Source organism: Rhinopithecus bieti, unplaced genomic scaffold (genome assembly GCF_001698545.2).
Source record: "Rhinopithecus bieti isolate Rb0 unplaced genomic scaffold, ASM169854v2 scaffold_6935, whole genome shotgun sequence".
Classification (NCBI taxonomy): domain Eukaryota; kingdom Metazoa; phylum Chordata; class Mammalia; order Primates; family Cercopithecidae; genus Rhinopithecus; species Rhinopithecus bieti.
In genome coordinates, this window is record NW_016805255.1 from 1052304 (window position 1) to 1073998 (window position 21695).

A 21695-nucleotide genomic window follows, 5' to 3' on the forward strand; every position below is an offset into this window, starting at 1 on the left:
GGGGGGGGGGGTCAGGGGTGGGGAAGGATACTGGAGACAGTTCTGATAGGGACTTGGGGAGACCCGAAGAGGCTGAAGGTGGGGCAGTCAACAAAAGTGGTGGCCAAAGGCTGAAATAAAGATAGAAAGGAAGGTGGTTATATGAAGGTGTATGTGCGTGCACGTGTGCGTGCGTGTGTGTGTCTTACGTGGGTACACTTGGCAATTGATCCAGAATATGGAGAAATGACACAGAGGACTCTGATGACTTTTATTCAGCAAATAATTATCAAGTGAGGCTCTGAATTTAAACTGTTCTTTTAAGTGTCACCCTGAATAGGATAATGACTAGAAGCTATTATAATGGGTTGAGCTAGAATAAAATTATATCTGAATGGTGGACATTTCTGATTTAAATTGAGTGAACTGTGTTGGTGCTATTACAGGAATTTTGCCCTCGGAGTGCACTTATTAAGATCAGCCAAAATAAGTATGCAGTCTCTTGCTCTCACATAAAGTCACCCCCAGTTCCTGAGGATACAGAAGTGTAAGTGTACTCAACTTTTATCTCTTGAATATTAATTTATATCCTTGCACCTTTAATCTGTTTTTGAGAAGAGATCCATGACCTCTAAATACTAGGGAAGAAAAGCAGAGATGGAGAATGTCCTACTTAAAATGTAGCTCTGTGATTATTATCCCTTCAACGTCACACCTTTCACCCACTGTGTATTCATCCATCTGGTTCTCATCTCAAATTCAACATGATTTGACCCTTCAGAAAAGCATTCATGAATATGTCATGAATATGAAAGAATTGTTCCCCTTTTGTTTGTAAAGATTCAAGGCCTTCTAATTAAGTTGCATTTGGGTCCAGTCACCTACCTACCTCTCCCCTTGCTGGGAGGTGGGAGCAAGGGGCTGACCCTGGCTTGCCTGTAGCCAGTTCAGGGTGTTGGGGGGCGTGGCTTCCAGGGGCTGCAGTGGAGTCAACACATTTTCAGCTGAGGCAGCAGGATTGCTAAGAGCTGTAAAGGTAGACTAAAGGTAGCCAAGGCAAAAGGAAAGGGGGAGGCCTGCAGAGCAAACACAAACTCAAGTCCATGGGGCCAATGAGGGGCATCAAAATTGGGGTCATGGAGCCATGACCTTGGAGTCAAGGCCATACAAAAAGAGGTGAAGATGGATGTTGAGCTAGTGTTGGGGAAAAGGACCCAGGAAACATCTTCCGGTTTCTCTTAGAGCTTGCAGGTTGTCTTCGGGTGCTAACCTTCATTCTCCCGATGGCCTTACCTTCTACTTCATCACAGAACCATCAGACATCCTCTCCCTCCACATCTGATCTCCCACCTCTGGGCTTATGGAAGTCTCTGCCTTTGCCCTTGATGTCAAAGAATCAGTGTCCTTCCTTTCACCCCAGGCCCATCTGTCCACTAGGCTCCAGAGGCCCATCCTCTGCTGCCTCGGGTCCTGGATCCATCAGTGGTCCCTGGATTCTTCTCACCTCTCTCCTTAGCTCCTCTTCACTGAGCCCTTCACCTCAGCAAGTACACAAGTTGACCTCCTGTTCACACACACGCAGCACCCACAAACACACACACTCCTGAATAACTACCACTCCCTTGGTTCCGCAGTATGATCCAGCACGCTCCCTGCCCTTCACTGCCAGTCTCCATGCACCATTGGATAGACTCAACGTCCCCACTCCCCTGCCTCCTCTTCACTCCTGAGCCTTGGGTATTGGCGTCCACCCTTACCCTCCAAGAAACTCCTTCCACAGAGGCCACACGGGACCTCTCATGAGCCTGAACCAGTGAGCTCCGCCCTCACTGACTGAGTCTGCTCCTCCAGTCGCTTTGGACACCACCAGCCCCTCCTTCTGCCCTAGCCCCTCCTCTTGAGGCTTGTTGCTGCTCCACCTCTCTGGGTTTTCTGACTTCACTGCCACCACTGCCTTCATGACTCCCTTTGCGCTAAGGACCCCATGTCTCCTTCTCCAACCCAGCCTGCTCTCCTGTGCTTGTGCATCACAGTCAGACTCTGAGAGTGGGCCTGGAGGTGGGTTTTTCTGAAAGCCCCCAGCTGGTTGCAAGGTGCAGCCATGGTGGGCAACTATAGGGGGAAGCGCATTGGAACCAAGATTGGGTTTCTTTCCCAGCCCTGCCCTCATTAGTTTTGTGGTTGCTCGTTGACTGTGAGCTCGTCTGCAGGATTACGATGGTGTGAAGATTTGGGGATGGTCATTGTCTGGCAGGTGTTCGGCACATTGTGGGAACTGCATTATTTCCAACCACCCACTGGATATTTCCACCTGAGTGTATAGAATCTCAAAAATTCAGCACATTTGAAACTGAAATCACAGTTCCCCACAAACCTGCTCCCATCTCGGGCTTCCCCATCTCAGTTCACCCTTTCACCCACAAGTCACGGAGCTGTCCAGCCAGAAATCTGGTGGTCATCTTTGGCTGCTGTTTGTCCCTCACCTACCACAACCCCTTGGTCTCCAGGTTACAGGGATCCTAACTGGCCAGGAGTGCTCATGTCCTCCGGCCTTCTCCTGCCACAGTCCCAGTCACTCACCATAAGGGCTGAGCAGAATCAACTTCCTCACATGCAAATCTGCCTATGTCCCTTCCCCACTTAAAAATCCTTCAGAGCCCCATCCCCATCACCCCTCCTTATCCCAGCTTAGCTTCTTGTTGGTCTGGCCCAGAGCTGCCTACCTTACCTCATTTTTTCCTAGCCACTCCCAGCTAACCCGCCAATGCCTTCTACATACTAACCACATTAAGCTACATGTAGGTTTTGCCCACACCATGCTTTCTCAGGTCTCTGTGACTTCACCAGATTAAGTATTCTCCCTGGAAAGCGATTCCTTGCCCTCGGCCACCTGAGGAACTCCAAGACTGAGCTCAAACATCAGCACCACCATGCAATGTCCCAGCACCCCAGCACCCCCAGGTAGTGAGGTGGTCCCACTGCAGTCCGTAGAGGTTTCCGTTAAAGAAAATTTCCTTTCATTGGACTCTGTAGGCACAAGTCCTTGAAGGTAGGGGACAGGCTCTGTCTGCCTCTGAATCCCTGTTGCCAGAGACCAGCTCACAGAATGCCCCCAAAGACTATTTGAGGAACAAATCAATATATACAGACACATGCTAGCAGATGCCCAGCAGTGCTCCTCAAGGGCTGTGCGGCTCCACAGAGAACCTTTCCTTAGCTATGATTATCAAAAACATATGCCGCAATTCTCCATTCTTTGTCTAGATGGGTTGATACTTCATTTAAAACAGCAGGACGTTTTCTGTTCATCTCAAACTTCTACCCCAACAGTGGTCCCTGTGGGTCTTGCTTCTGGCTCCTATGATGTCCAAATCACAGCTCCTTGTGAAGGAATATGAGCTGATGTATCTAAGTATTACCCATTTTCACCAAACTCAATGTTATCAACCATTATTTTAGAATGAAAATGCAAATCTTTGTATGTTGAGAAAAGCCTTTGTTTTCTATCTTCCCCAGGCCTTACTTAAAGCTCTTCACTGTGAATTATCTACTTTTGCTTCTGGGCTTCACACCGTGGAAGTCTTCATTGACTCCCTCATCCCCCATTGTAATTTCCACTCTTTTTTGTTTTGGCTGCCTCTGTGGGAGCAAGAGACTAGTTTAATTCTCATAAGCAGAGTTCACATTCAACCTACTAAGTTCAGAGCTTAACCTGTCTCTGTTTCTGTCATCAGGGCTAGCAGAAGCGAGTACAAACATAAAGGTGTAGGTCTGATTTTGTATATGTGCTGGAATTTCCTTCTGGTAGGTCTTTTCCTCAGGAGCTCTTTCTCACTTACTTTACAAATGTGTTCCTTAGGGAGCGTTCACACCACTATTCCTGTTAGAAATGCTCGTTCCTGGTGCTGTAAAGAAATAGCACTTGAACATAATTTAATTTCCTCAGCAAGGCCATTTTTATTTCCTGCAGAAAGGGTACACTTGCCAGCAGTTTGGCCATGAGAGTACACCGAACAAAGGAGACAGGGTCATTTATAACCTGATGCGTCCACCCTACTGCTATGTCCGGTTTCCACTGGCTGGAACGGGACCTCACGTTCTGTATTTGTCCTGACTGGCTAACAGCTTAGAACTTTTAAAAGAGTCAAAGGCAGAGGAGAACAAAGGAAGGAGGAAGTAACTTGTGGAATGCTGAGAAAGGTAAAAACACCTTCAGATAAGGAAGAGGAACAGGCTATGACCTAATGCTGACGTGGACCAGTATATTTATATATATATATATATGCCAGGGCAAGTATTTAGGCTAAATAGTGGGAGCTAAGAACATAAAGTACATTGATTTCTTTATTACGGCTAGCAGATGTTTAAGAATGTTAGCACAGGTCTTTGAATACATTTTGCTTCTAAAAGAAGTTACTATTTATTCCTAATTAGATAGGGAGGAAAGTCTTTGAAGAGGAACCTCTACTTTACTTTTTACATTCCAAATGAGGCCATCTAAAAAAATCCTGATGCTGTCTTCACAGGCTAGTAAAGACATGTAGTGTAGGTTACATCTCCAACAGAACATTATTTGACTAAATTTAATTTTTAAATACTGAATTTACTATAGCTATCTGCTTGCAGGGTAAGACAAGGGGATGCCTGGGCCCAAACAGCCTCCATCTTCCCCCCATCCTCCTTTCCTTCCTTCCGGGGGCCTTTCCTGCAGGTCTCTCTTCTGGCTTCTGAGTGAGGACGGTGCACAGTGAAAGGCAGGCAGAAAGGCATTTGGAGGCCGAAGGGCTCAAAACTATTGAACACGGCAAAAGCTGATGCACATTTTCATTTTCAACTTAAAATCTGACACCTAAATGATTCTTAAAGACTTTTTCTAAAAAAACAAGGTTGGCTTATAAAATATGTTATCAGTATTGCTCAATTCCAGACTACTCATTCCTCAAGGAGGGGGTGCTGGCATTGCCATATTTGCAATGTGAAACCAGCAAGGCGGGTGCAGATTTTCTCTTTCCTTTGCAGCATGACGACAGCATTCTCTGACACACAGCTGAGAGGCGTGTCTTTCAAGACAATGTGTCCGACGGAGGGAAATGACTGCTCTTCCCTTCCGTTCCCTTGCCTTCCCTTCCCTTCCCTTCAGGAGCTTCCCTGAGCTTTCTGCTACGTTCCATGGCATCAGAGATGTCTTTTCTGAGGCAGAATAGTCCTTATCCTGTCTTTAACTTCCTCCATTTGAGAACACACGTGTAGTTTCTCCCATGTGGTCCTTCTCAATAACTACAAGAAGCAGGCAGAACAGGGGGATTTTCCTCCATCTGGCGTCCTCTCGCCTTGCCAGGGCAGGGGACTCACAGACCAAGTCCTTCCCTGGCTGCCTCCTCTGTTGTCCGTTCCCATCAGAGGGCTGTGGCCTCTGGCCGGGGCAGGGGGAGGTACCTGGTGGGTCTGATGCTCCAGCTGCTGGTGTTCTCCACTGGAGAACCCCACCCACAGGCTGGGGTTTCAGGCCGCCTGAACTGAGCACACACACCTGGCGCCACGTAACTAGCTAGAACTCTCTCCCAGATGAGCTGGAATCCTTCCTCCCCTCACCCTTAACAGAGCACGGCTTGGGCAATTTACCTTCAAGACTCCTCCTTAAGAAGACTCTTGTCTGGGTGCGGTGGCTCACGCCTGTAACCCCAGCACTTCGGGAGGCCAAAGTGGGCAGATCATTTGAGATCAGGAGTTCGAGACCAGCCTGGCCAACGTGGTGAAACCCCACCTCTACTAAAAATACAAAAATTAGCCAGGCGTGGTGGTGGGCATCCTTAATCCCAGCTACTCAGGAGGCTGAGAGGAGAATCACTTGAATCCAGGAGCTGGAGCTTGTGGTGAACCGAGATCACACCAGTGCACTCCAGCCTGGGCGACAGAGCAAGACTGTAAAAAAAAAAAAAAAGTCTCTTTAGAGAGAGTATGATTTATTTTTTAAAAAATAATAACATTCCAAATGTGATATCAGGAAAGCAAAATAGCAAAAATAGGACTCAGCATTTCCTCTGCGCTCCAGAGAAACCATCAGGCATCTGGAGGAAGCTGTTGGGTTCTGGGGCCCTTGGAGGCGAGGCATGTTCTTCTCTTGCTGCTTGAGGGTCATTGTGTGGTCTTGGGGACGTGGCTGTGTATGAGTTGGCAGGAGGAGAGACCCTCCCAGGGCCAGGTGGGGTTTGTCTGGATCTCTGGTCAACCCCTGTTCCCCCCAGTCCCTGTTACACAAAATATTAGCCTCTCATTATCTCTCTTTTGAGGGGTTGAGTAACTTTCTGTGAAGCCATTGGATTTGGGGGTATGTCCCATTGGAAACGGTACCGTCCGCAGTGTTTAACGCTCCTCCCTGGACCGCGTGTAGTGTTGTGGACTCACATTGTCTCCTGACGTCAGTGAAATTAAGTCATTGATTGAAACGTCAAGATTCAGCACTGCCTCTGACATTACATTAGATGAATCACTGCCCTTAATCTTGCCTGGTCACTCCTGACGATTTTCTTCTAAGAGGCATCTGTGCATTTGAAATCATTAAGCCTCTGTATGTCATTAGCTCCCTCCGTCCCCTCCGGTTGGAGTGGAAGCCCCATTTCTTACGCTGGAACAAAGCCCTGAAAAACGTGCAGTTCAGCAACAAACCCTGTCTGTGAGTGTCCTATGTAATTCAGAAGGACACATGCCACTGCTTACATTCAGGAAGCACGTGGTGGTGCCCTAGGACATGGGAAAAGGGGACACAAGGAGACACAGAGATTTGCCAGCCTTCAGGGCCAGCGGTAGCAATTCAGATAGCAACAGCCTTTGCTTATCCGTCTCTTCATTCTCCGCCCCTTCAGCTGTCGAAAGCCCCCCACCGAGTCTTCATCAAACATCTGCTGGTGCCTGCTCCATGGGTCCTCTTGTTCTTTATGTTCTAAGACAGCCTTGCTGAGAGAGAGACACTGAGGGCAGAATACAAACGAGACCTCAGGGATCCAGCAGGATTACTGACAAGCTGCCGATGCTTCATCCAGCGAAGGGGGTGGGTTCGGACCCCGGGAGGGCATGGAGTGGACACTCAGCACTTTCTTCCCGGAAGTGGAACCAGCACAGCGCCTGGCTGCCCGGCTCTGAACAGGTGTACATATTTATTGTAGGTTGATCATGTTATTCAACCAGATCTGTAGCCTAACATAATTAATGGAGCCCTAACATAATTAATAGAGCACTTAATTGAACTCTGTTTGGGCATGAGATTGGGGAAAAGAAAGCCACTCAGTGGGTCTTTTCTAGGAGTGCTGGTGGAGAACGCCGCTGGCTGGAGTTCAGGACCCTGGCGGCCCTCCCCCTTCCACTGAGTGGGCTTGGGTCAGGTAGGAGAGGGAGGTGTGTGGGCACGGGGGTGGGGTTGAGGCCTTCACATCAGATTCACACCCACCCTGCCTCCTGCTCCCACCCCTCCCATAAGGAGACACTTCCTTGTGAAAGATCTTGAACTTGGCTGACCACAGCCGTCCTGGAGTGTGAAATACAGAAGCCAAGCGGTATTTGCTTTAAGACTTTTATCAAAACTCCTGCCTGCTTTTTGTACTAATCGTGATGACTTGTGCTGCTTTATTCTTATTCCAAAAGTAATGCAGAGTTAATAACATTTCTAAATTAAAAACAAGCAGAAATAATACAAAAACCACCCATAGTCCCACATTTCGAAAGTAACCACCATTTTTCCCTTGTTGTAGGTCCTTCTACAGTGTCTTCCCCACTGTGGTGATTCTTATTTCACCATAAGCTCATATCAGCTTTTATCAAAAGCTGTATTTTTTTCTCCTTATCATGTATGACAATTGCAAACTTTTTTTAAGGTCAAGAAAGTGACAGCTCTACTGGAATTCATTTTCCAAGGGTGACTGTGAACAGTTTAATGCAAGGGCTCTGGTCATCCTTACGGATTCACAATTTTCATAACAAAAATGAAGATGTAATATGCATTCTGTTGTGTGACGTGTTTTCCACTTAACAATATGTCATTTGCACCTTTCCATGACAGTGACACCTCTTGTTTCATTTTTGCCTCACTAGAATTCCATTATTCAGGTGGTCGGTGAGTTGGGTGACCAGTCCCCTAGGTGAGGGCTGTCCACACGCTGCTCCTGGGTCTCTCTTGTTCTTCTTCCCAGAGTCCTCCAGGCGAGTGGGTAGGCGTCTCCTTACCTTGTTCTTTCCATGCCTTTAGTGCCTGAAAATCTCTCTACTTCTCACAGCCCCTTCTTGTCACTCCTCTTTCTGAGAGATTATAGGTTAGGGACTGAACTGTAATCATGGATACTAATTCATGGCAAATAGAGAAAAAACGTGAAAAAGAAACAGAATATATCAACTTATTCTGCTCTGGAGAGAGGTAGCAATTTGAGGGATAGCTGAGGGTAATGTAATGGATAAGAGTTTAGACTTCACAGAGCAGGGGCGGTAAATGCAACCTTGAAACATGATTCCCAGAAGTCTCTCAGAACCTGCTATCACAGAACCTATACATCCACACAAGCGCTGGCCTCAGATTTAAAGATGATTTTTGTCTGTGGCCTTCTCAGAAAGGCTTTTCTCAATGTCACTGCTATTGCCCAGGGCAATGTTTTCATCTCTCTTGGGAATTCTCTCCTGAGTCTTTGAGCCAGTCTTTGAAAATTATCATGTGTAATGAGTCTTGATTCTTTCACAAGGGATTTGAATGATGGCGTTTTCTATTTGGAAATAACAAAAACTCTTTCCACTTTATTGTTTTGTTTTGTTTTGTTTTTTCCCTGACATTTTCCAGAAGGATCTGAAGCAGTAATAGTCAGAAGTTATGTGGAGTAAAAACAAAACAAAAAATTATTCAGATTGAAGGCAGGGCGATCAAGATAGCTGATACTGATTACGGGAACAAAATAAGGTTTAACACTAGGCGGTGGGTGTCCTTAACTTACCCTGAAGGCCCTGAAAAAAGGTGAGCTCCCAAAACCGTAAGCCATGGAGGCATAGCTGGAATGAGGTCATGGTGTTCCCAAGGTGCTACCTTTGAAGGACAGCACTTCTGGGTAAATAAGCTTTGTCAGCGCATTTTCTAAATAGTAATCTAGCTCAGTGACTTCATAGTCATTCCGAAGTTCATTGTCATTACGAATCATACCATTTTGGACATTTGGGAAAATGTTCCCGATAGTATACTGTGGAGTCATTAGAGAAACTCAGGGTGTGAAAGAATATCTCTGATGTACAAGCTTCAGTTCGGGGATCAACTGGGCTGTGATGGGGCCAAGCTCATCTCCCTGGGGCGGACACAGGTCTATGCTGAGGCGTTTCCAGGGGCTTCTGGGCTGGAGTTGTTCCTTCACTGGCTTGGTCAGGACAAGTCTGTATATTCAAGTTCTCCATGCCGTGGGAGGCTCCCAGACACCAAAGGCTCGTGGAAATGAACTGAGTGGCACTAAGCCCAGCCTAAAGCATTGGGTGCACAATGCTCCAGAGACTCCTTTTCATGGGAAGAGGGATGTGGGCAAAGGAGCTGAGAAGCAGCCATGGGGTTGGCTTGGACATCTCTGTCGATCCCGCAGCCATCAAGACAGGGTAACCCCGATCTCTCTCTGTCTCTAGAGAGGATGTGGAGACGAGGAACTCTGCTGTCCTTTTCTGGCCACTAAAAGAAGCGGACATGCAGGATTCCAGAGAGCCAAGACCAGAGAAGCCCAGGAGGAAAAAGAGTCCCGCTAAGCAGCCTCCTCTCCAGCAGGCGGCGCCCTCGGACTCGGACGGCTCCTCCCACGGCACCAGCTCCCACGGGTCCCGCCCTGGGACACACCCCGAGCCCAAGGTTTGGGTGATGGGGGGGAACACAACATCGCTTATCTCAGGAACGCCCTGAAATCCCTTTCAAGAATGGCACACCTAACGTCATTCTCCAGATTCTGGGCCTGTGTAGGCTCCAGTGCAGCAAAGACCCTACATCCTTAAGTAATGGTGATCTCCGCTTCCCCAGACAGCCCAGCTCCGCCTCCCCGCGGCCAGGCGGCTAGGACCCAGCAGCCATCATGGCCACACCTTCACCTGGAGCAGCCCCGCCCTGTACTCTCGGAGCCACCCACAGCAGCAAAGGGCTGAGGAGCGCCTCGGAGACATCTTGAGGCCGTCTGGTGGCAGCCATGTTTAAGAGACCAGCGCTCTTCCAGGCTGCTCAGACCTCAGCCCTGACGCTGGAGCCGGCCCCTCCGCTGAGGTAAGGCCGCCCTCTGCGCCACCCGCGCCTGCCCTGTCTGTGGCAAACGCTCCTCTCCCCTCTGTCCCTGCCGCCTCCCCTGCCCGCTTGACGACACTGGTTCTGGCTTCTTCTGACTGTTCTTTATCCTGTTTTCCGCCGGTACTCACAAAATTGTATTCCATCTTCTGGTAGACGCCCCACCCCCAGAAGTTTTAACCTGTGAGATGACTGTCACAGGACTTTCAAATTGTTTACAAGTCAGCGTAGTCAGGATCCAAGCCGGCAATCTTGTTTTAAATTAATTATCACATCTAAATTAGAGATTTTGTCACCCAGTGTTGGGACTGAAATTCAGACCCAGTAACTTGTCTGAGATCTGCAAGACTGAACATCCCCTACTGTATTGTTTCCTGACATTTTCATTGAGCCTTTCCTAATTATTTTTGTCTGTAGTCTGTTGTAGGTAATTCTAATTGGGCACGAAACCAGAATAAAAACTCTTACACTGGAAACATTTCAAAACTATTGGATTGTTGGATTGTTTATTTGTTACCATTTTTCTCTGAACACATTTTAGCAATGACATATGAAAGTATTCAGTTATGTTTACTAACCTCAAAAATGAAATTGCTCCATTAAATTTCCTTTATCTAGTCAGTAAGATCCCTGAGGCTAGATGAAAGCAGCACAGGTCATCATTAGGGAAAATATTGGATGCTTTTTGCAAATAGAACAGATAGGGCAGAGTTCTGATACTCTAAAAATTTACAATCCTATTAAAAGTGGCATTCACATTCCTGAAAACTAGGAGTAGCCAGGGTTATGGTGAAGAAATTAAAGGACTAATCCACTTCTAAAAATATGAAAATAAAATAAAGGACATTCGCTCAGCATCAGGCTAAAAACAATAATGCAGTGAGGAAGGAATTGAAGAGTGAGGGAACTGTTTGAAACAAGGCAAGGAACAGTGCTTGTGGGAGGCAGCATGCCTCCTAGAACTCAGACGTTGCCTCCCAGCAGGAAGGCTCTGGAGCAGTCTCCGCTAATGAGAGTTGTGTCCTGGAAGGAAGGAAGGGTATGAGGGTCTGAAAGAAGCGAGGTCTGAAGGAAGCAAGGTGTCTGGTCTGGAGAACTAGTGGAGCAGTTTAGAAACCCACCCAGTCATAGGCATTGGTTCATTTATTCATGCGAGCATGCACGTGAGCCTGCGTACATTCATTCAATTATTCAACATGCAATTGAGTGCTGACAGCCTGCCAGGCTCCAGAGAGATTCCAGCAGACACTTGGAAGGTGGTTATCTTCCCTCTGTACCCGTCTCACTCTCTTCATCTCCACTTTTATTGGAGCAATCACTGGTGTCTGGTGGTGGGGTATGAGCAGAGACAAATGACTATAGGGCAAATATATACAATACTAGTTGCATTGTTGTTACATTGCAGTGCACGAGGCCATCACTTGATGTGTTCAATGATAGTGCCCACTTCAGTGTAATGGAGGAAGTTGCAATTATAACAGTGAACTTCCACCTCCAACCAATACAGAATGGCAGAAACTAGATTTACACTCCCACCAAAACAACTAACCCACCTGCTAAAATGTATGTAACGGTTTCTAAAACGTTGGCCGTCAGGTGATAAGGACAGTACTCTTAGAGAGACAAATGTGATGAGCCCTGTGCATGTCCCAGTTGCTTCCTGGAGACATTTCCAGGTTGCAGCATAGGGAGAGGGAACCCAGACACAGCCTGGCAGCCTCTGGGAGATGAGGAGATGGACATGGAATTCTGAGGAGACCAAGGCAGCTGGAGTTTACCAGGGTCAGGGCTGGTGAGCAGAGAGCTGTGGAGAGAAAGCTCTCTGGAGACCTGTGGAGTGGCCCTGTTGAGTCTTCAGCTAATAAGTGCATGGCTGTGAGGAAATTACTGAAGACCAGAGAAAGGACCACTCAAAATGATTACAAGGGATAATTTCTACAGTTTACACAGGGCTGGGAATATTTCCTGTTTCCTTCAGCCAAAGTGGAAAATATTATTCATGGGGCATCAGATAAAGTATTCAGGAATTTGTCTCAATAGTGGAGCAAAACTGGCATTTGACTAAATGCTTCCATGGTCCCAACCTAACAAAGCTGAAAAGCAAGCCTGGGAAGGATCAAACCTGTTTCCAAATACCTGTGTCCCAGAACAAAGATCAAGGATACTTATATGGATGCAAAAATATTCACCATCCAACAAGGTAAAATTTACAATGTCTGACATCCAATCAAAGACTGGCCTAAAGACAGGCGTGAAAAACAGCAGGAAAATAACCCATAATAAAGAGAAAAGCCAGCCAAACGTGGTGGCTCGTGCCTGTTATCCCAGCACTTGGGAGGCCGAGGTGGGCGGATCACCTGAGCTCAGGAGTTCGAGACCAGCCTGGCCAACATGGTGGAACCCTGTCTCTACTGAAAATAAAAAAATTAGCTGGGTGTGGTGGCTTGCACCTATAATCCCAGCTACTCAGGAGGGGAGGCTGAGGCGGAAGAAATGCTTAAACCCAGGAGGTGACTCCGGAGCAAGAGTCCGTCTCAAAAAAAAAAAAGAGAGAGAGAGAAAAGCTAATTGGAATCAGCTCTGAATGACACAGACAATGAAGAGTACCAGAAATAGCAACTGACGGTATATATATGAAAGGCTTTTTTTCTTATTGTTTAAATCTCCTTTAAAGATAATTGGCTTTATAGAATAATGGCAACAGTACATTAATGCATTTTCATAAATCCCTGAACATGCACCTGGATGCTTTCATTGCCTCAGATGATTTGTGCATTTGATTTTTTTTGCTGAATAAATCTGTACTTTTAGCATATACCAGAAGTAATAAAGGGGGTTCAATCTGTTAAACACACTCACAGACACACACAATAATAATGATGACAATAATAATGCCTATGTATCTAGATTTTATGGCCACCCTATATAATAGGCCTGGATCACAAGCCAGGGGCCGTGGGTGATTGCTATAGGAATGGAGTGATTGAAAACCATATATAAGCTACGTAGAATGGGTAGGAGGTGAATCCTTGAAACAGAAAGATGTTCTTCAGAAAAAAGGGAACAGATATTCAAAAAGAGACTGGATCACCAATTAAGTGATGTAAAAAAGATTCCATGCATCAAGTGAAAGTCATCTACATACTTCTCAGCTGCTTTCCAACTCTAGGAGTCTACAGCTCAATGACACAGTCTATTACCAACTCAGAGCAGTTCCGCATAGAGGAAAAACTGTCCTTATAAAAGGTGGGTGGGTTGTAGCCAACAAAAGTAGTCAAGAGAAATCAATTAGAGGAATAATAATTGGAAAAGAAGAAGGAAAATGATGTTTGCACATGAGAAAAGACAACACCTGAAAAACCTGAATCAATAACACTAATCCAAACAAAAGAATTCAGTGAGATGAAGGATATAAATTTAATACATAGAAATCAATATACAGAAAGCATGATCGATTGGAAGATATGTTGATAGTGAAAAACCTCATTTACAATAGCAACAAAGAAAATAAAATGCAGTTGATTCTCACTATTCATGTAGTTACATTCTGTAAAGTTGCGTCTAACACTGAATACTGAATCATTGCTCCTAGGGGACATACAAGATTAGGTTCCTGCAGGCCTCTGGTCACCATATTTTCATCAACTAATCAATACATAACTTTGTTTTATGTGTGTTTCTGTTCAAAGATATCTTAATATATGTTGCTGACTCATTAACATACTCATGCCCAACCCTATAAGCGTGTTTACAGTAGGAGAGCTAAAACAAGAAGGCAGTAGGTGACTCAGATTTTTTCACTTCTGTTAGCATGCACCTGTCTGCAAACATGCTTTGAGTATTGGTTTTGGGGTTACAACTAAGTTTTAGCAGTGATATGGTTTGGATTCATGTCCTGGCCCAAATCACATGTCAAATTATAATCCCTCGCTGGGCATGGGGGCTCATGCCTGTAATTCCAGCACTTTGGGAGGCCAAGATTGGTGGATCGTTTGAACTCAGGAGTTCAACGCCAGCCTGGGCAACATGGCGAAACTCTGTCTCTACAAAAAATTAGCTGAGTATGTTGGCACATGCCTGTAGTCCCAGCTGCTTGAGGGTGCTGAAGTGGGAGAATCGCTTGAACCTGTTAGGCAGAGGTTGCTGTGAGCCGAGATCATGTCACTGTACTCCAGCATGGGCAATGGAGCAAGACTCTGTCTCAAAAAGAAAAAAAAAATTGTAATCTCCAGTGTTTAAGGAGGGCCTGGTGGGAGGGTGATTAAATCATGGGGATGGAGTTCTCATGAATGGTTTAGCACCATCCCTCCTGAGTACTGTATAGTGACTGAGTTCTCATGAGATGTGGTTGTCTAAAAGTGTGTAGCACCTCCCCTCCGCTCTCTTTCTCCTGCTCTGGCATCGTAAGTACTGGCTCCTTCTTCACCTTCTGCCATAAGTGGAAGCTTCCTGAGTCCTCCCCAAAAGCAGATGCTGCCATGCTTCCTGTACAGCCTGCAGAACCATGATCCAATTAAACCTCTTTTCTTTATAAATTACCCAGTCTCCAATATTTCTTTATAGCAATGTAAGAATGGACTAATACAAGCAGGCAGGTGAATTCACAAGTATGGAATCTGTAAATAATGAGCATGGACTGTACCTAGAATAAACTTAACAAGAAATGTGCAAAACCAATGCATGAAAAACTTTGAAACACTCTTGAAAGATACAAAAGTAGACTGGAACATCCCTTGTTTTAGATAGGATGACTGAACATCATGAAGATGATAGTTCTCCCTGAGTTCATGTATTACTATAACACAATCCAAGTAAAAACAACAGAAAACATTTTATGAGGCTTGAAAAGTTTATAGTAAAGTGGTAAACCAAAAATAAAATTATAAGCCTCCCAACCATCTGAACGGCCTTCCTCTTAGGCCAGGGCACTCTAAAGTTTAACCTGAAAGACTGGTTCAGACCCTGAGGGGAAGTGGGGGTTGAACATGCCTCATTATACCCTCCAGCATTAACATCAACACAGACCTTAAGCTTGATAAGAAACATTTACAATCTATTCTCTCTGAAACCTGGTACCTGGAGGCTTCATCAGCTTGATAAAACTTTGGTCTCAACAACCTCTTATTTTAACCCACACATTCCATTCCCTTGATAATAACTCTTTCAACCAATTGCCAATCAGAAAATTTTAAAATCTGCCTATAACCTGGAAACTTCCCACTTTGAATTGTCCAACCTTTCCAGACTGAACCATTGTATATCTTAAAGGTATTAAATTGATGTCTCTTGTCTCCCCTAAAATGGATAAAACCAAGCTGAACCCCAACCACTTTGGGCACAAATTCTCAGGATCTCCTGATGGCTGTGTCATGGGCCGTGGTCACTCATATTTGGCTCAGAATAAATTTCAACAAATATTTTACAGAGTTTAACTCTTTGTCAACAAAGTTCATATGGAAAAAGAAACATGTGAGTAGCTAAGAAAATACGGAAAAATAAAACTCTGAGGAGGAACTTATATTAGCATATTAAAACGTTATGATATCTCTATGCTTAAAATAGTGTGGCACCAATGAGATACCATCTCACAACAGAATGGCTATTATTAAAAAGTGAAAAAATAACAAATGCTAGCGAGGTTGTGGAGAAAAAGGAAAGCTTTTACACTGTTGGTTGGGAGTGTAAATTTGTTCAACCATTGTGGAAGACAGTGTGGCAATTCCTCAAAGACCTGAAGACAGAAATACCATTCAATCCAGCAATCCCATTACTGGCTTTATACTCAAAGAAATATACATTTTTTTATTATAAAGACATATGTATGCGTATGTTTATTTCAGCACTATTCACAACAGCAAAGACGTGGAATTAACCCAAATACCCATCAGTGATAGACTGGATAAAGAAAATGTGGTACATATACACCAATGGAATACTATGCAGCCATAAAAAAGAATGAGATCATGTCTTTTGCAGGGACATAGATGGAGCTGGAAGCCATCCTGAGCAAACTAACAAAGGAACAGAAAACCAAACACTGCATGTTCTCACTTATAAATGGGAGCTAAATGATAAGACACATGGACATATGGCAGGGGGAACAACACACACTGGGGCCTATCAGAGGGTTGGAGGGTGAGAGGAGGGAGAGAAGCAGAAAAAAAAACTAATGGATACTAAGTTTAATACCTGGATGATGAAATAATCTGTACAGCCAACCCCCGTGACACACGTTTACCTATGTAACAAACCTGCACATGTACTCCTAAACTTAAAAGTTAAAAAAATTTCCTTGTGTGCTATCACAAGGAAAGGCAAATGGACTGATGGAATAAAATAGTGTCCAGGAAAGACATAATATATATTATCTTTCTATCTATCCATCCATCTATCATCTATCTGTCTATCCATCTGTATATCTATCTGCAACTGTCCCTCTGTATTCAGAGGATTGGGTCCAGGAACCCCTTGGATACCAAAAATCTGAGGATGCTCAAGTCCTGCAGTTGGCCCTGTGGAACCCATGGATACAAAAAGTCAGCCCTCCATCTTTATGGGTTCCACATGCCATGAATACTGTAATTTTCAATCCACAGTTGGTTGAATCCACAGATGCAGAACCTGAGGATACAGACGGCTGACCATATTTGGAAATGTTGTATATTATAAAGGTGGCATCTCAAATCACTGAAACTTTAATAAGTGCTGGGACAATGGATAGCCATTGGAAAAGAATAAAATTAGATCCATGGCTCACACCACATACAAGAATAAACTCCAAATCGATAAAAGTCCTAAATGTTAAAAAAAAAAAAAAAAAAAAATGAAAACAGACAGGTACTAGAAGAAAACATGAGTGAATTCCTCTATAACTTAATGTAGAAAAAGGGTTTCCAAATATAACTCAAAATCCAGGTGCAATAAAATGTTGCTAACCTTGACTAGATAAAATTTATTTTAAAATGTATTTCCAAAGACACCATAAACAAAGTCAAAAGACAAATGACAAATGGAGAAAAAGTATTTGCACTAAATAGCACACAAAGGGCTGGTGTCTGTAAAATACAAAGAGCTCTTTAAAATTCAAGGGAAAACTGACCAAAGACATGGAAGAAAAATAGGCTAAAGACAATAAACTATCCGTAAGATGTAAAGATAGACCTAAAAATATGAAAAGATGTTTTAACTTCACTAATGATAAGAGAAATACAAATTAAAACTGGGCTTAGGCCAGGCACAGTGGCTCACACTTACAATCTCAGCACTTTGGGAGTCTGAGGCAGGTGGATAAAATGAGGCTGGGAGATCAAGACCTGTCTGGACAACATGGAAAAACCCCATCTCTACTAAAAATACAAAAATTAGCCAGGCGCAGTGGTGCATGCCTGTAATCCCAGCTACTTGGGAAGCTGAGGCATGAGAATGGCTTGAACCTGGGAGGCAGGGGTGCATTGAGCCTAGAGCACGCCACTGTACTCCAGCCTGGGTGACAGAGACTCCATCTCAGAAACACACACACACAAACTACACTTACAGAACTGCCAATAATGTGCCAATATGAAGTAGTCATGCAAATCCTTTTACAGGTAACAATTTTAAGACCTTGATACGGTTTGGCTGTATCCCCACCCAAATCTCATCTTGAATTGTAGCTCCCATAATTCTCAAATGTCATGGAAGGGACCCAGTGGGAAGTAATTGAATCATGGGGGCAGGTCTTTCCCATCCTATTCTTGTGATAGTGAATAAGTCTCATGAGATCTGATGGTTTCATAAAGGGGAGTTCCTCTGCACACACTCTCTTGTCTGCCACCAAGTAAGTCATGCCTTTGCTTCTCCATTGCTTTCCACCATGATTGTGAGGCCTCCCCAGCTATCTCAGCTATGTGGAACTGTGAGTCCATTAAACCTCTTTTCTTTCTAAATTACCCAGTCTTGGTATGTCTTTGTTAGCAGCGTGAGAACAGACTAATACAGCAAATTGGTACCAGGAGTGGGGTGTTGCTGTAAAAATACCTGAAAATGTGGAAGCAACTTTGAAACTGGATAACAGGCAGAGGTTGGAACAGTTTGGAGTACTCAGAAGACAGGAAAACATGGGAAAGTTTGGAACTTCCTAGAGACTCGTTGAATGGCTTTGACCAAAATGCTGATAGTGATGTGGACAATAAAGTCCAGGCTGTGTGGTCTCAGATGGAGATGAGGAACTTGCTGGTAACTGGATGAAACGTTCCCTTTGCTATGCAAAGAGTCTGGCAGCATTTTGCCCCTGCCCTAGAGATCTGTGGAACTTTGAAACTGAGAGAGATGATTTAGGGTATCTGGCAGAAGAAATTTCTAAGCAGCAAAGCATTCAAGATGTGACAGAGCATGGAAGTTTGGAAAATTTGCAACCTGATGATGCGGTCGAAAAGAAAACCACATTTTCTGGGAAGAAATACCAGCCAGCTGCAGAAATATGCATAAATAATGAGACGCCAAATGCTAATCACCAAGACAGTGGGGAAAATGTTTCCAGGGCATGTCAGAGACCTTCATGGCAGCCCTCCATCACAAACCTAGAGGCCTAGAAGGGAAAAATGGTTTTGTGGGCTGAGCCCAGGGACCACAGCTCTATGCAGCCTTCAAACAGGGCATTCTGCATCCCAGCTGTTTCAGCTCCAGCCATGAGGCCAATGGTACAGCTCAAGCTGTTGCTTCAGAGGATGCAAGTACTAAGCCTTTGTGGCTTACACGTGGTGTTGGGCCTCTGGGTGCACAGAAGTCAAGAACTGGGGTTTGTGAATCTCCGCCTAGATTTCAGAGGATGTATGGAAATGCCTGGATGTCCAGGCAGAAGTTTGTTTCGGGGTGGGGCCCTTATGGAGAACCTCTCCTAGGGCAGTGCAGAAGGAACATGTGAGCTCAGATTCCACCCCTCCCAACAGAGTCCCTACTGGGGCATTGCCTACAGGAGCTGTGAGAAGAGGGCCACCATCCTCCAGATCCCAGAAAGGTAGGTCCACTGATAGCTTTGCACTGTGCGACTAGAAAATCCACTGACACTCAATACCAGCCGTGAAGGCAACCAGATGTGGGGCTGTACTCTGAAAAGCTCCCCTGGGGCCAGAGCTGTCCAAATCCAAGGGAGCTTACCTCTTGCATCAGCATGACCTGGATGTGAGACAAGGAGTCAAAAGACATCGTTTCAGAGCTTTAAGATTTGACGTCCTATCTCCTTCATTTTGACCAATTTCTCCCATTTGGAATGGTTATGTTAATAACTTGCTTTTGATTATACAGGCTCATAGGCAGAAAGTACTTGCCTTGTGTCAGCTAAGACTTTGGACTGTGGACTTCTGAGTTAATGCTGAAATGAGCTAAGACTTTAGGGGACTGTTGGGAAAGTATAATTGGTTTTGATATGTGAGGACATGAGATTTGGGAGGAGCTGGGGTGGAAAAATATATTTTGGCTGTGTCTCCACCCAAATCTCATCTTGAATTGTAGCTCCCATAATTCCCACATGTCATGGGAGGGACCCAGTGGGAGGTAATTGAATAATGGGGGCAAGTCCTTCCCATGCTGTTCTCGTGATAGGGAATAAGTCTCATTAGATCTAATGGTTTTATAAAAGGGAGTTCCCCTGCACATGCTCTTTTGACTGCTTCTATGTGAGTCATATCTTTGTTCCTCCCTTGCCTTCTGCCATGATTGTGAGGCCTCCCCAGCCATGTGGAACTTTGAGTCCATTAAACCTCTTTCCTTTCTAAAGTACCCAGTCTTGGGTATGTCTTTATTAGCAGCATGAGAACAGACTAATACAGACCTGGAAAAAGTTTTTTAAGTTACCAGCTATTTACAGGCACAATAAAATGCTCAAGAACAGAGAGAAGCTGCTGGGGAGCTTATTCTTTAAAACTGCAACTGGAGAAGGGAAGAATTGTGAGTTTGTGACATTCTGGCCTGAAGGCACTCCCCAACTTTCAGGGTCAAGGCAACAAAAAAACTATAGCCTAACTGGCTCAAGGTGCCAGAAGTAAGAGTTCAGGGCTAGAAAAAAAAGTGGAAGTTTAAAGGAAAATGCTCAGCAGCAAGAAACTACAGTAAGAGTGAGTCATAAAACCTAAGTATGAACTTTGCCGTAATTCTTAGCTAGCCACTAAATTATTCAGGTACAAGGGAGAACCCAGGGAATACTGTAAAAAAAATTAGGCAGAGACCAGAGAGGAATGTACTGTTGAGAAACAGCCGCACAGAGAAAGGTCTGTGTGTTTGCTGCTTTTTAACTGAAATGCATTTCCAAGCCATGTGCAGCTTGGGCAGCAGTAATCTAATGCCTTATGGGTTTAAAGTAGCAGGGGACAGAATTCAAGGCTGGAATAACAGTTGGAAATTTAAACAAGGGAATCTTTGAAGGAGTGAGCCCTCAAAGCTGCCCAAATCCCTGGATGACCACTATATTATGTAGGCATAGGGAAAACACCCAAGATGCCAGGATAAAAGCAGCAATTTAAAGCCATAAGAAGGGCCAGGCGCAGTGGCTCAAGCCTGTAATCCCAGCACTTTGGGAGGCCGAGACGGGCGGATCACGAGGTCAGGAGATCGAGACCATCCTGGCTAACACGGTGAAACCCCGTCTCTACTAAAAAATACAAAAAAAAAAAGAAAAAAAAAAACTAGCCGGGCGAGGTGGCAGGCGCCTGTAGTCCCAGCTACTGAGAGGCTGAGGCAGGAGAATGGCATAAACCCGGAGGCGGAGCTTGCAGTGAGCTGAGATCCGGCCACTGCACTCCAGCCCAGGCAACAGAGCGAGACTCCGTCTCAAAAAAAAATAAAAATAAAAATAAAAAATAAAGCCATAAGAACAAAGTAGAGATGTGAACTGCTTCATATTACAAGAGAAAAAAGTTTGCAGTTTGAGTCCAGGCAAGTTGACTGCCTACTAGAATTGAAAATAAAAAATTAAATGTACAAAAAAGAAACCACACACACACACAAGAAAAACCCTTATGAACACAACAGAATCCAGAATCACTAGAATATATTGCCTGTAGTCCAATTTTGAACCAAAATTTAGTAGACATGCAAAGAAACAGGAAAATGCATTTTATTCTTATGATAAAAGACATTCAATAAAAATTTTGATTTATTCCAGATGTTGTATAGCAGACATCAAAGTAGTTACTATAAATATATACAAAGAATAAAAGGAAGGTAGAGTATCAGTGAAGACATGGATAATCTCAATACACAAATGAAGGTATTAAAATGCAAGTGGAAAATTCTAGAGCTGAAAGGTACAAAAAGTACACTAAATAGACTGAGCAGCAAAATGGAAAAGGCTGAGGAATCACCGAATTTGAATATAGGTTGATAAAATTTCCTCAATCCAAAAAACAAAAAAGGCAAAGAATATTGAAGAAAAGTCAACAGAACCTCAGACTCATGGAATAATGTCACG

At 44.5% G+C, this 21695-nt stretch overlaps 1 protein-coding gene across 2 annotated transcripts in view; it reads left to right on the top strand.

Annotated features, from left to right (window-relative positions):
* VWA3B (von Willebrand factor A domain containing 3B) overlaps positions 1 to 10739 on the top strand; it is a 224117-nt gene extending 213378 nt beyond the window's left edge. Inside the window, exons 26-28 of one of the 2 annotated variants that reach the window (XM_017871854.1) lie at positions 426 to 526; positions 9616 to 9832; positions 9998 to 10739. In XM_017871854.1, the coding sequence (XP_017727343.1) occupies positions 426 to 526; positions 9616 to 9832; positions 9998 to 10168 (489 nt within the window). In that variant the 3' untranslated portion in view covers positions 10169 to 10739. The remainder of the gene's footprint in view (positions 1 to 425; positions 527 to 9615; positions 9833 to 9997) is intronic. The other variant, XM_017871853.1, reaches the window with a different exon arrangement.
* Positions 10740 to 21695: the final 10956 nt, after the last annotated feature.